We start from the raw sequence: 15306 nt of genomic DNA on the forward strand, positions 1-15306 counted from the left end.
TTGCGAGGGGACGGCGCTGCATCCCCAGCAATCGTCGCTGATGGCCCACAGCTTGCAGCCCCTCCTGCCGCCCTCCAGTGCCCCTTTGGAGGTTCTGTCTCCTTTCCAACCTCAATCTTGCCCTCTGGGAGGTGGTGTCCATCAGGCCTCCCCATCTGCCCTTGGGCTGGACCCTCTGAGGCTTCGCGGAGGGACCCATGTGATCAGCTGCCCCTAACAGCACCCCAGCAGCTTCTTAGCTGAGATCCCAGGCCCTGACCGTCCACCCTCCCGACAGAGTGACCACAATTGTGAGCGCGGCTTCTCCCGAGCACATTTTTGAAACATTAAAGCAAATTTTAATACAGGGAAGAGTTGATGTGACACTCCTTTATTAAAACCTAAGGACATCTTTATAAAAACTACTGTATATAAAGACAGAAGCAGTGCAACAGCGGTCCGTGTAAAACACATCATTATTATTATTACATTATATTATTATTAGGAATATTATTGGTTTTTGGTTTTCCCGGTTATCAGCTCTCAGAGAGACCCCACGCCTGCTCACGTGAAGTAGGGGTTTACAGGAGAGAGACAAGTCTGTCCCATGGTGTCTGCGCCCTTGTCCGGCTGATCCTGGGGAGGACACACCGACCTTGGGGGGGGGTCCTACCTTGTCAGGGTGACAAAGCCCCCCACTCTCGCAGTCCCCACTTAGTTATTGCCCATCACCCAGACCCTGACTGTTTGGTTATTTGACAGTGACGTATCCCACTAGCTTTAACCTAGAAGATGGGGAAGAGACGGGAAGGAACCGAGGTGAGAACTTGAGGTGAGTTTCCAAGAAGAGATTCTCTTGGGGACACCAGTTTGGCTCCAGTTGTGACCACACTGGATGCCCACAGAGGCCGTGTAATCTGTAAGTTTTGGTCATGTGCACGGTGATCCTTCCTGGGGTTCGCTGACTTTGATGGGATCCTGCACATTTCGGAGAGCAGTTTAGGGCAATTCACAGGGCGCCTTATTGCACCATCCCTGGGGTCACTGTTCACAGCACAGTCTATAGAAACGGTGCCCCCTGGAGGTGGGCACTGCAGCAGCCCTGAATTTCAGTCCGTCAAGGGCAAACAGGTCAGGGCTTTGACGTGAAGATAGGAGTTTTAGGTAGAGTGTAACTAATAGTCAAAGCTGCTCACTCATCAAGCATCTATCTAGCACCAACTGTCTGGCAGCATCTTGGACTGAAAACTTGGGGGTGGGGCCAGGGGGGAGACAATGCCACCTCCAAGGTCACTTATTCTCTTTATGAATTTGAACATTCCTAACCGTTAGGCACAACAAGTCATTTCACAGGTGATCCCAGCCTCTCCCTCAGACACAGCATGTTCCCTGACATCTCCGTCTACAGCAGGAATAGCTCCCAGAAGGGCACTGGGTAAATATTTGTTGAATAGATGAATGAATGCATGCATGAACAAATGGAATTTCTAGAATCTTCTACCTCACCTGACTGCTCAACTCAACATTCAAGTTTTCAGGCCACGGGCTCCAAAGCTGCATACATTCACTTAATCACCATCTGGTGTTGCATTTGTGCTGTAAGGAGGGGCTGGGGAGCCTGGCGTGGCATCGGTCAGACGGAGGGTGTGCCGTGTTTGTTTTCTGGAGGGGACAGGACATCACCCCAGCCTGGTGGTGAGTTCTGGGGCTGCAGGTGGCAGTGACCAGAGTGTTACCCACTCACTGGGTGGGTGGCTGCCCCGCTGACCTTTCAGATGGCCAGTGGGGACAGGTAGACACTGTCTATGCCCGCCAGGTGAGCGGTAAGATAAGAATCCCCCAAGGTTGCCTTCAGAGAGGGGGCCACCCAGATGTGTCTGCGGTGACCTGGCTGCCCCTCCACATGGACAAGAAATGCCCCCAGCAACTCCTCTCGGGGCTATCATGTCAACTTGGATCGCTGCGGAATCTGTAAATTCACCTCTGAGGGCCACCTAAGGCATGGCTCCTGCCATCGGTGAGGACCAATCAGCAAAGCTGAAAAAATGAAAATAAATCAACAATTTTCAAAAAGTCTGTGACTCTGGGAAACTAATCTTCTTTTACGGCACGACCTCTAGGAGAGACAGTAAATGGGGTGTCAGAGGAGCCAGGAGCCAGGGCCTGGGCAGGGACCGTGGTCCGGAGGGACAGCGGAGGGCTGGGACACCGGCCTGGTGCGGACAGGGGTCTGGGGGTCTGCTGGGCGCGTGGGAGATGGTGCCAGGCTCGATGTGACGGGATGGCCTACAGGGAGCTTTTGATCTGACGGTGAGCTGAGAAGCATCTCTTGGTAGAAGAAGCCTGTTAACCCCCATTCCTGGTTGTGTTTCCCCTGATGCCCCCAAGCCCTCCTTTCCAGCCCTGGGGATGAATTTGCCTGAAGGGTTTTTTGGATGAAGAGGAGAAAGGCCCCCACACCAGGAATGCTAGCTGCCTACCTGCTCTTTCTCTAAAGCATCAGAGACGGGCTCATCCGAGAGACGGGAACTACCTGCAGAATCACACGTGTGCATGTGTGCGTGTGTGTGTGTGCGTGTGCGTGTGCTTTCAGTTAAGGCCTGTTTCCTATAGGTCCCGGTCAGCGTCAGATGTCGGGCTGGCAGCTGGCGGCCCCAGGCCCTTCTGAGCTAGCGGCTGCTCCTTGAGGTGCAGGGGGATCTCAGAGGTTCAGGTGGGGGCAGAGAGGCCCATGGGTGCCACCAGGTATTGGTTCTGTGTGGAGATTCCCAAACGCACAATTACGCTATACACAGATGAGAAGGAAAGCATAAAACTGCTCGTTATAACACACAGTTCCCAGTGGGGAAAAGTCCTTACAAATACAGGGAGTCAAAGACAAGCTCCTCAGCGGATGTATTGCCATCTTCTCTCTCTTCTTTTTGTTTTGCTTTTCGTAGTATTATTATTGTTATTTTTACAAATTATGTGGTTATAGCCAGAAGCTCACAGTAAAAAGTAAAACTAGGCAGCTTGAAAAATCAGGTTAGGGAGTCACTAAAAAACACTAACTCTGTAAATCTCTACTTGAACCTGTCTCTACCCTGCATCTTATTCTCAGGGACACTACTCATTGGCACGTCTGCCTGCCGTGGTAGGATGGGGCAGGTTTTTGTCAGGATGGCCCGTGTCCCAGGGGCTTTGAGGAGCCCTTGACGTTGAGAGGGAATGATCCGCACACGTGTGCCTTTCAGATGGGCATTCACACCCACGCACACTGCCCTCTCCCCTCAGCCACTCCGTCCCACGCCAACACCCCACACACTTGACAGGTGAGGCTCAGAGAGGTGAAGCGATTTGCCCAACACCACCCAGCGGGGAAGGGGCAGCGAGTGCTGTGGGTCCCTGCAATCCACCCCCTTCATCCCAGGCTGCCCTGTGTCCGTTTGCTAAGTCTGTGGTGTCTGCTGAGCTTCACGATGAGGGCCGCCTGCACACAACAGAGGGTTCTGATCCCCAGCCCGGCTGCAACAGTAAACCTCCGCGGGGTCATCATTCGCTCCTGGAAAGACCTCTGGTGGAGTCGGGAGCAGCGCCTTGCAAGTTCTCAAGCCCAGGGTTGCAGATCAGGGGAACCCTAGCCCTTGCTGGTCTCTGTGACAGTGACCTCTGGCTCTAGTGCTCGGGGCAGAGAGGCAAGGCCAGCTCCTTCTTGGCAGGGGAAGCGTCTCCGTATGAACAGCCGCACGAGCAGCCCCAGAACCGCAGGAAGCCAGAGAAGCAAGCCCCCTAAAAGTCCCTGCAGAGCTGACGTCGGCTCTGTGGACAGATGTTACGGGCATCCAAGTTTTCGTGGAAGTCCCGCCTTAAGTGGGAAGGGTTTCGACAGCCCTTTCTTTTAGTCAAGGCAGAGAAGGCACAGAACTTGCCTGGGGTCACACTGCGCTCAGCGCAGAGCTGACGTCAGAATCTGGGTCTGCGCCCACACCGCTCTCCCCAAGGCTCAGGTCTCTCTGATTCCCGAGGCCATGCACATGGGATGCAGGTGTTTGCTGATCCAGCTGGGCTGAATGACTACTGAGCTCCCCTCCATGGCGACTACTGCTCCGCATGGACAAGGCCCAGGGGCAGGTCCTGGCGTGTCTCAGCGTCCCGGGTAAAGGAAGCCACGCCTATCCCTAATCAAGACCCCAAGCGGAGGTTCTCTGACATTGCCTCTGCCAAAGCTGTACACCCGGGCCCTGGCGGCACCGTCTGGAGAAGACGGGACTCAAGCCACAGGTCTGGGTCTTCCTTAGCTTGCCTGTGTGACCTTGGGCAAGCCACCTGACCCATCTGAGGCTCAGCATTGTAGGCCACGAAATGGGGAGAGTCCCTTCTTTATGGGCTTTGAGAGGACGAAAAGCCAGGCTGGATGGAAAACGCTTGACACCCTGGAAAGCTTTCTGCTTTATCAAAGGACAGGTGTTATGATTTTCCAGGCTAAGGTGACTCACAGCGGACCACGGCATCTGGGCTCTCACCCACCTCTCTTTCCACCCTTCCTCTGTGTCCCAGCCAACCTGGATTTCTTTTTGTTCCTTGAAAGCATCAAGCTAGTTGCTGCCTCAGGGCCTTTGCACTAGCTGTTCCTTCTGCCTGGAATATCTTTAAAGTCCATGGCTGGCTCTTGCTTATCATTCAGAGCTAGGCTTAGCCCGTTCAGAAAGCCCTTCCCAGACCACCCAAGCTCAAGAAGACCCCCGTGAACATTGTTTTGACCAAATTCTCGGCTTAGGGCTCACTGCTATTGCTACCTTCCTTATTCACTGCTTATTTCTTCCCTGTCCTCTCCCCCAGCTAGGACACCAGCACCACGAGCAGGGGCCTGCCTGCTCACTGCCACGTCTGATGGGCAGAGGGTCTGTGGAAGACACTGTGTCCTGCTAGGTGAGGGTACGCGAGCAGAGGAGCCGGGCCCGCTGGGGGAGATTTTGGCTTCACTAACACCAGGGGAATGAGGGTGTCTACACTGCCACCCTGGCCCTCGGGGATTTATGTGATCGTTTCCTAGGTCAGGCCCTTCCGTGTGTGTGCCCCCGGGCTGGCGGGGTGGGTGGTGGCAGTGGTGAGCTCTGTGGACAGATGTTACGGGCATCCAAGTTTTTGTGGAAGTCCCTCCTTAAATGGGAAGGGCTTCTAGAACCTTCCCCTCTGCATTTCCACAGTGCTCATCACTCTGTCCAGCAAAGATCTGTGTGTCTGTCTCTCCCACCAGATGCGGCTCCTCCAGCGCAGGGACGAGGCCAGCCTGACTCATCTCCCTTCCCGATCGCTGCCCAGCAGAGGGCTGGCAGACAGTAGGTGTTTAACCAGAATGTGCTGTGTGTAGGAGGGTCCTGCGGAAGCGACGGTGGAGAGCTTGGGTGATGGCCCATCCACTGAGAAGCCATTGGGGGGATGCTCCAGGGACTGTGTTGGGGGTACCCTGGGCTGGGGAGCTTGGACTTTGGGTTCTTATACCTCTGAGGTCAAACCGAGGACTGGTCTCCTCCTGGCTGTGAGACATGGGCCATTTCTGCAGGGAGTTCATCCCACCCACCTCCCAGGTGATGAGAGAGGGCGTACGTGAAGATAATCTAGTGCCTGCCCCGAGGATGGCCTGAGACGTGTCTCTCATTATCACTGTCATTATGGGAACAAATTCCATAAGAACGAAACCCCGCCGGCATCTCGCATCCCCAACACCCCCTGAGACAAAGCGTGGCTGTGCCCTGTGCTTGCCAACTCCATCTGGCTCACAGCTGCAGCAAGAAGCTGGAGCCCGGACGCTGGGCCAGACCCCCAGCACAAGGTGACTCAGGCCCATCAGAGAACTTGGGGGGACCCCAATAAAACCAATCAAACAAACAAAAAGGATACCCCTGATCACACGCACACGCACGCACACACACTCACATTCAATATTCTGACACAGAGAGGCCCACAGGCCACTACTGGAGGGAGCAGAGGCAAGGGAACCACGCACGGGTACGACACATGGCCTGAATCCTCCCGGCTTCACTTGGCCGGAGCAGCTGTGTCGGTCATCCTGAGTCCACCATGGCGCCATCTCTCAGAAACCACTGGCCCAAAATGGGACTATTGCTTGCGGACGGGTGGCTCAGAAGCCCCCCCCTGCACCCGGCCCCCACCCCTGAGTTTGCTCGTAGTGTTAGAAGTCCGAGGAAGGGTTCGGGCACAGGCAGCGTTTTCTCCTCTGCCGCCACCGCGGCCGTCTTGGCTCTCCCTGGCGTCTTGAAGTGGTACTTCTCAGAGGCTGAGCCAGGTGCTTTGGGTCTCACCTCCCCCATCCTGAGGCACGGCAAAAGGGTTTTCTAGGGAAGCAGAAAGGAACAAAGTATCACATGGTGTCTCCTCCAGGGTGATGCACTGGGGACATTTCTCTCTGGCCTCAGTTCCAGGAGAACCCAGGTTTTTCTCTGAGCACATGACATGTTTTGTCTTCTAGTTATTGAGACCTGTTTGACTTTAAAGCTGGAAGCAAGACAAGCAGGTCTGCTATCACTATGGTTTCATACAGCACTAGTGCCCCTGGCCCAAGCAATAAGACAAGAAAAGAGCATAGAGTGTCAGGAGTGGGCTAGAAGAACCCTAATTACCATTATTGGCAGATCACGTACATAGAAAACCCAAGAGAATCAACAGGCTAATTATTAGAACAGAGAGTGCAGATACAAAGATACAATTTTCAATCTGTAAGACAAAACCAGATCAACTTATAAAACCTATTACTCAGCCATAAAAAGAAACGAAATTGAGCTATTTGTAATGAGGTGGATAGACCTAGAGTCTGCCATACAGAGTGAAGCAAGTCAGAAAGAGAAAGACAAATACCGTATGCTAACACATATATATGGAATTTAAGGGAAAAAATGTCATGAAGAACCTGGGGGTAAGACAGGAATAAAGACACAGACCTCCTGGGGAACAGACTTGAGGATATGGGGAGCGGGAAGGGTGAGCTGTGACAGGGTGAGAGAGAGGCATGGACATATATACACTACCAAACGTAAGGTAGATAGCTAGTGGGAAGAAGCCGCATGGCACAGGGATATAAGCTCGGTGCTTTGTGACCGCCTGGAGGGGTGGGATAGGGAGAGTGGGAGGGAGGGAGACGCAAGAGGGAGGAGATATGGGGATATATGTATATGTATAACTGATTCACTTTGTTATAAAGCAGAAACTAATACACCATTGTAAAGAAATTATACCCCAATAAAGATGTTAAAAAAAAAAAACAAAAAAACTTATAAAACCAACAGTGTTTTTTTACCTCAACGGTTACCAGGGTGATTATATGTCTTAGCTTAGGATAGTCCCAGTTAATACTTATTGTTCTGACAAAATTTTTAATATTGTTCCCTTTTCAGCCTCAAAAGTATTCTACTTTGGATGATAAACCAGATGGTCACCCTTGTTATAACAAACTAGAAAATATTAAGAACAGACACAGATAACACTCATAATAATAAAAAGAACCATTGTAAACCTTGGTGGTACACCACTGGATAGGACCATATCGTACAAAGCCATGGAGAGGAAACCAGGACACTCCGGGCACATGGACAGATCACAAGATCACTGGGATAAGGTCAAGAGTGTAAACGCCAGCCCACGGGGCACTTACAGCTTTGATTGGCAGAGTTGAGTTGCCTTTGTTCTTTCTCCTCTTGAGATCACCTCCAAACAAGGATAATGAGGAACAGAAATACAAACTCCATCTCTGGCAGACACAGTGAATCCCCTGTCCTATAGCCATTTATAGGGGTAATTACCCAGTCACAAATATTCACCTTCCCATACTCCCTTGCAGACCGGAGTGGTCACATACCCACTCTGGCCAATGCTATGCAAGTGGAAGTCTACTGTGAAGGGGACATGGATCCAGAGGAAGAGCATGAGAACAAAGGACATTCACTAATGTGGCTGGAGTGGGGAGCAGGGAGAAACCTGGTTCTGGTGGCAGCCCCAGATTGCCCACCTCCACACCATTGTAGTTGGGTTTCTGCAACTTGTATCTGATTACAGCTACCAGCAGATAAACCATCTTCCACCAAACTCCAGTGTGTCCCAGGGGCAAGGGGGGAAGATAATGGAGGGGTTAAGCCAACAAAGTCCATCTTTCCAGAGGGCTTGATACTCCAAATGGCAGAGTCAACACCCCATTCTGCATCACTGCGCTCTGGGTGACAGATTCTGTGGTCCCCCATCACCTGCTTTATCATTCTCCATCTAGTACACCAAATATTTTACTTACTGGTCTAGCATTTTTTTTTTTTTTTTTTTTTGCAGTACACGGGCCTCTCACTGTTGTGGCCTCTCCCGTTGTGGAGCACAGGCTCTGGACGTGCAGGCACAGCGGCCATGGCTCACGGGCCTAGCCACTCCGCAGCATGTGGGATCTTCCCGACCGGGGCACGAACCTGCATCCCTTGCATCGGCAGGCGGATTCTCAACCACTGCGCCACCAGGGAAGTCCTGGTCTAGCTTATTGTTTGTCTCTCCCAACTAGAAAATTAGCTACATGAGGGTCAAGGTATTTGTGTGTTGTGTTCATTTTTGCATTGCAGGGTCTGGAGCAGTAACTGGTACACATAATAAGTCTTTGTTGAATGAATGAATGAAGCAAGAATTTGAAGCCCAGATGAACCCGATTTTAAGTATAAAGTCAACAGAAAAACTTCTAAAAACACATTTTTGAATTATAGCTCCCATGAGCCCTTCTTGCATAAATTAACAGAGGATACATAGAGGATAATAAAGGATAACATCCTATACCTTAGGATAACAAAGGGTAAATAGAGCAACTCTGGCAAGAGTACTAGCAATGAGAATCTATTTAACTGTAGGTCTATGTCTGAAATTAATGTATTGTGACTGTTACAGAAAAGAACAAAAAAGGAAACAGAGAACCAATATAAACTATAGTAGGGAAGGTGGAGGTCAGAAAGAGGGAGGTAACATATGCAAACTATGTCTTATTTGCTTATAGTTGGGAGTCCAAAAGGATCAGTTAGAGATGGAAATAACATTAGAGGTGCAAAGGTAAATGGAAAAATTAATATAATATAATCAACTAAAATCATTTGATGGAAGTGAGAGAAGGGGAGGGAGAGTAGATATGTTCTAATTTGGGCATCATTCATAGTAGGGAGAAAATAAACAGTGTCTAAAGAAATAGAGGATTAAGTGTATCATATGACAGTATAATTATGAAGATAACTATGGGATGAAAAACACAGCTTTCCAAATTGTCAGAAGATATATAAACAAAAAAGAAAACAGAGGCCATATGGTGAAAATTGACAACCCCCACAAAAGCTATAAAAGCATAAAGCATGTCATAAACTATGATGACAGAACTAAGACTAAATGTAGCCGCCGTATTAGTAAATGTTAATGAGACACACACACTTGCTGAAAAAAAAAAAAAAAAAAAAGACTCAGAATGGTTTACAAGCAAAATCCACTGAAGGTAGAATAATTCAGAAAGGTTTCATATAATAAGATGAGTAGTTGATGAAAAAGTTTTGGAGATGGACGGTAGTGATGGTTGTACAACAGTGTGAATGTACTTAATGCCACTGAACGGTACAGTGGTTAAAATGGTAAATTTTGTTATGTGTTTTGCCACAATTACACAAGAAAGAATGGGCAGAAACAAAACAAGTGCAAACCAAGAGAAAGCAGGGGTCTTGATCTGAATGTTAGACAGAGCTGAAGTCAGGGCAAGAAATAGAGAATGAGAAAAAGACGGCATTGTGTGGGGATCAAGGATGAGAGTCACCATGAGGACTTAAAGTAATGAGTGTCTTTGCACCAAGTAACATAGCCTCAACGTTCATAGAGCAAGAAATCTGAAAATGTAGGAAGAAAAAGACAGAGTATGTTAATATTGGTGCATTTTAATTCACCTCTCTCAGTCCCTCACAGATTAAGTTGACAAAACCATAAATAAGGTATAGAGAGCCAAATAACCTAATTAATAACATAGTATGTGTGGTTTTTTAAAATTAATTAATTTATTTATTTTTGGCTGCATTGGGTCTTCGTTGCTGTGCATGGGCTTTCTCTAGTTGTGGCAAGCAGAGGCTACTCTTCGTTGCAGTGCGTGGGCTTCTCATTGCGGTGGCTTCTCTTTGTTGTGGAGCATGGGCTGTAGGCACATGGGCTTCAGTAGTTGTGGCATGTGGGCTCAGTAGTTGTGGCTTGTGGGCTCTAGAGTGCAGGCCCAGTAGTTGTGGCGCATGGGCTTAGTTGCTCTGCGGCATGTGGGATCTTCCCGGACCAGGGCTTGAACCTGTGTCCTCTGCATTGGCAGGCAGATTCTTAACCACTGCACCACCAGGGAAGCCCTATGTGTGTGTATTAAACAGAATCTTCCTTCTGTTCAAATGCTCTTGAAAATGCACACACAAAAAGCAATTATCAGGCCACAAAGAAATTAAATTCCAAAAAGTAGATGTAAGGCAACATTCTCTGATCACAATACACTAGAATTTGAAAATGTTAATAAAAAAAACCACAAAACAAAACCCAAGAAGTTTTAAAATGCTTTAAAATAACTCTTGTGTCAAAGATAGAGCAAAAATTCAAAGTTGCAGAATATCTAGACAATAATGAAAATAAAAAGATTACATTTCAGAACTTGTGAGATGCAGCCAAGGCAATGCTCAGAGGAAAATTTATAGCTTTACATATTTATATTAATAAATAAGAGAACATGAATTAGCTATCCAGCTCAAAAATTAGAAAAAAAGGCAAAATACTGAAGGAAGGCATAGGAAAGCACTTGATAAATTAAAACTGAGATGAAGTTAAACACATAAAAGGAAGAAATGAATAAATAAATACAATTTCTTACTCTTTTTGAAAAACAGGACACATTAACTGTTGGTGACTTTAATAAAGCAGAAGGAGAAAGTGACCACTTAAAAGTTATCTGTACTTTTCCTTTCCAATTCCGCTTCTCCACTATCTCTTAACCCCTCTAGATAGGCTTTTGACCCAACTATTCTGCAGGGTTTACCCTTGTTAAGGTCACCAAAGACCTCCATGTTGCTGAATCCAGTGGTCAATTCTCGGTCCTCCTTTTACTTGTCCCCTTGGCAGCACTGATACAGGTGATCACTTCTCCTGCTTCCAGGACACTCCAGGCCCCTCTCTTGGTCTCCTCCTAATTTTCTTGCTGCTTCTTCTCAGGCTCCTCCGTGGGTCCCTCTGCATCTTCTCGGTCTCCTCTTCTCCTTTCCATCTCTACTCACTCCTGAGGAAATCATCTCCTCCCAAGGAATTAACTACTCTACATACATTAATGTCTCTTTCAGCCTCAAGCTCACACCGTAGCTTCAAACTGTCTACTTGACATCACCAACTGTATAGTTAATAGACATCTCAAACTTAATATGCTCAAAACTAAAATCCTGATCCTCTGCCCCAAATCAGCTTTTCCCACAATTTTCCTGACTTCAGTAAATACAACTCCAACAGAGTCCCAGAGCATCTCTTTCTCTCATCCCCAAATCCAGTCCACTAGTAAATCCTTCAGATGTATCCATCAACCTTGCCCTCTGCCACCTCCGTTGCTTCTACCATGGCCTCCTCGCTTATCAAGCTCTTCTGTCTACTCTCCATACAGCAGCCAGAGGGATGCTGTGAAAATCCATGTCATGTCATGTCCCTCCTCTGCTCAAAACCCTCACTGGCTCCCGTCTCACTCAGAGTAGAAGCCAAAGACCTTCCTCTCCATCCTCTCTGGTCACATCCCTTATCTTCTCTCTTTTGCTCACTCCACTCCAGCCACGAAGGCTCATTTTACGTGTCAACTTGACTGGGCCACAGGGGGTGGTGCCCGGATATTTGATCATACGTGGTCCTGGGTGTGTCTGTGAGGGTGTTTCTGGATGAGATCCGTCTTTGAATCTGTGGACTGAGTCAAGTGGATCACCTACCCAATGCAGGTAAGCCTTCTCCAATCCACTGAGGGCCTGGATAGAAGAAACAGGCAGAGGAAGGGAGAATTCCCTCTCTGCCTTCCTGTCTTTGAGCTGGGTCATCAGTCTTTTCCTGCCTTCAGACTTGGATTTGGACTGGAATTTACACCATTGGCTCTCTTGGTTCTCAGGCCTTCAGACTTGGAGTGGTCCTGGGCCATCAGCCCTGCGAGATCTCCAGCTTGCCAAGTACAGGTTTGGGACTTCTCAGCCTCCAAATCTGCACGAGGCAATGCCTTGGAATGTCTCTTTATATATATAGCTGTCTCTGTGTAGATTTCACATATTTTATCTGTATTATATATAGACATATATTTATATATAGATATCTATCTATAATCTAGATTTATATATAGATATCTACATCTGTGTCTATACTATATCTATATCTGTATCGATATCTATCCTACTGGTTGTGTTTCTCCAAGAACTTAGACCAAGACAGCACCTGCACCAGCATGCTTCCCTCTCTTTTCCCAGATAAACACGTGTCTATTCCCTTTCGTCCTTCAAGTCACCTCTTACTGAGACCTTCTCTGACCACCTTATTGAAAGTTGGACTCCATCATCAACTCCCTCCCTGCTCTCATAGTGTTTTTCTCGCTAGCACTTATCACCATCTAACAGTCCACATATTTTATTTGTTATTTGGCCGTGCCACCCTGCATGTGGGATCTGAGCTCCCTGACCAGGGATGGAATCCACATCCACTGCAGTGGAAGCGCAGAGTCTTAACCACTGGACCACCAGGGAATTCCACACGTATTTTAAATTGTCTGTAGCCTCTATATAAATGGGAGCTGGCCCACTACTCTACCCCCAGGACCAATAACGACACCTGGCACAGAGCTGGCGCTCAGGAAAGATGGGGGGAACACACAACCTACCCACTCAACCCTGTGCAGCAAAAATCAGAAACTTGGATGAGATGGGTGAATTTCCAAGACAATAGACACCGCCCAGAGAATCCAGGAAAAGTGAATCTAAACAAAGCAATGCCAGAAAGAAACTGTCCAACGGCAAATCCAAAGTCTATAAAATAAGAGAAACGCAAATGAAAGCCATAATGAGAAGGCGTTCCAGAGCACAGCTCAAAGGAAGCTTCTACATTCCTCCACTCATCACGTCTGCAGAGATCAAAAAGGTTGAGCGCACCATGTGTTTGCTGGGTTTGGGGGGGAAACCTCTGCTTTGTGCTGGTGGGAGGGACGTCAGGTCACTCCTGGAAGGCAGCTTGGCGCGCACCCAAGTTATAGATGCGCACGCCCTCTGACCCAGTAATTCCACGTAACCACTATCCTACAAATACGCTCACAAGGGCAAAATCCTTACAAGCTCATTTATTGCAGTAATGTGGGTAAAAGTGGAGGATTAGGATCAAAGAAATGTCCATCACTGGGGAACTGGTTCAGAAACAATGGCTCCCCACGCAGTGGAGACCAAAGCAGAATGATGCCTCTGGAAGCCGCTGCTGGTAGCATCTTCTGCCAGGCCTGGGCTGGGGGCTGAGACACAGACCTGGAAGGAGTGGGCCCAGCCCTCGAGTGCTCTGAGCTGGGGGGAGCCACACTGGGACCCTAAAACGAGAGCGACAGATCCGCACTGTGTCAGTGCTGAGTGGCTGGGGGCGTGGCTTGGATGGGGGCGGGGACCCAGGGAAAACTCATGTCAGGAAGTGGGGGAAGGCACACCAGGAGGAGGGGGCAGCCTGAGCCCAGGCCAGTCAGAGGGTCACAGCAGGTGACGCAGGATCTTCCTGGTGGGCTGAGGCTAGACAGGCAGCCACGGAGCACTTCAACTGCCAGGTGAACGCCCTACACGAGATCCCAGGGCTCTGGGACGTAGACGTGGAAGATCCTTCCTAATCCCAAGAAAGGTCAGAGTTAGGGCTTCTGTGATGGGGTATCTCTTCTGGGCTGGGCACTGTCCAAGCACTTTCTTTTTTTTTTTTTTTTTTTTGCAGTACGCGGGCCTCTCACTGTTGTGGCCTCTCCCGCTGCAGAGCACAGGCTCCGGACGCACAGGCTCAGCGGCCATGGCTCACGGGCCCAGCCGCTCCGCGGCATGTGGGATCTTCCCAGACCGGGGCACGAACCCGTGTTCCCTGCATCGGCAGGCGGACTCTCAACCACTGCGCCACCAGGGAAGCCCCAGGCACTTTCTATGCCTAGTCTCACTTCGCTCTCCCAACAGCCGTAGCCCTATTTCCCCTATTTACAGGTGAGGAAACCGAGCCTCAGGAAGGTAGTGTGACTTGCGCAGAGTCACATATCTGGGTAGTGGTGGAGCCAGGAGTCCAGCCTGTGCTGCCGGCCACTGGGCTGCACTGCCACCCCTCAGGTGCCGGGTGGTGGCCTGGCTAGGCTGGCTGTGGGGAGGCCAGTTGAGCAGCAGGCACCGCTGCCCTGGAGAGAGGATGCAGCGCTGGGACCCGGATGGGGCCCAGCAGGATAAGGAGGGTCTCCAGCTGGCTTCTGCAACCTAACTGGGGAGATAAGACAGAGCTCCTGGCAATTTGCATAACAATGGACGCTTCCAGAAGGCGGAGAATCTGTCACAGTAACTGCTCAGGATAAAAGCAGAGGCCTCACGAGGCACAGCATGGCTACATTGCCAGGTGAGCTGCAGATACTGTGCCCACGGCACTGATAAGAGCTCAGCCTGGATCTAGTGGGGACGATAAGCCGGGAGTGGGGACAGGAGCCTTCAGCTCAATTTCTATTGCGTCCTCACAGCAACCTGAGAGGTAGAGACGCTTTGACCACTCCTCACAAAGGGGCGAACAATGCGGGACCACCAGGGTGGTAGGAGGGCACTGCCACGGAGGGGAGAGCAGAGTCCCCCGGCACAGATGGTGGCCTCTTAGTGGCAGAAGGTGTGGTCATGGGGGGTGGCATGGAGGAGGTGTGCTCGGTAATGATGATAGAAAGTGAAACGCGAGCGTGGAGAAGATGCAACGTAAAACGACTACAGGGAGCTGCCCTACAAGCCCCCTGAAACAAAGGGCTAAGATGAGAAAGACTGGTGAGGTGGGGGAGGAACTCTCACCCACGACCTGGGGAGCGCACAATGGTTCACCTGCTTTGGGAAACTGGGGAGCTGTACCTGCTGAAGTTGAATATGCCTGTCCCCTGATGGTACACATACACCTGTGTGGGTAGAACCCAGGCCCCCAGAGAGGTCTCCATCCTCATCCCCAGAGGCTGTGAATGTGGCCTCACGTGGTGAAAGGGATTCTGCCGGTGTGAATGGGTCAAGGGCCTTGTGACGGGGAGACTGGTTACCGGGTGGGCCTGGGGTCATCACAAGGGTC

General features: G+C 49.7%; 1 protein-coding gene across 1 annotated transcript in view; it reads right to left on the reverse strand.

Annotated features, from left to right (window-relative positions):
* Positions 1 to 353: 353 nt before the first annotated feature.
* The window catches only part of SHISAL1 (shisa like 1), an 82041-nt gene continuing 67088 nt past the window's right edge, over positions 354 to 15306 (reverse strand). Inside the window, exon 5 of the mRNA XM_067698347.1 lies at positions 354 to 6314. Within this exon, the coding sequence (XP_067554448.1) occupies position 6314 (1 nt within the window). The 3' untranslated portion in view covers positions 354 to 6313. The remainder of the gene's footprint in view (positions 6315 to 15306) is intronic.

Source organism: Pseudorca crassidens, chromosome 11, assembly GCF_039906515.1.
Source record: "Pseudorca crassidens isolate mPseCra1 chromosome 11, mPseCra1.hap1, whole genome shotgun sequence".
Lineage (NCBI taxonomy): Eukaryota > Metazoa > Chordata > Mammalia > Artiodactyla > Delphinidae > Pseudorca > Pseudorca crassidens.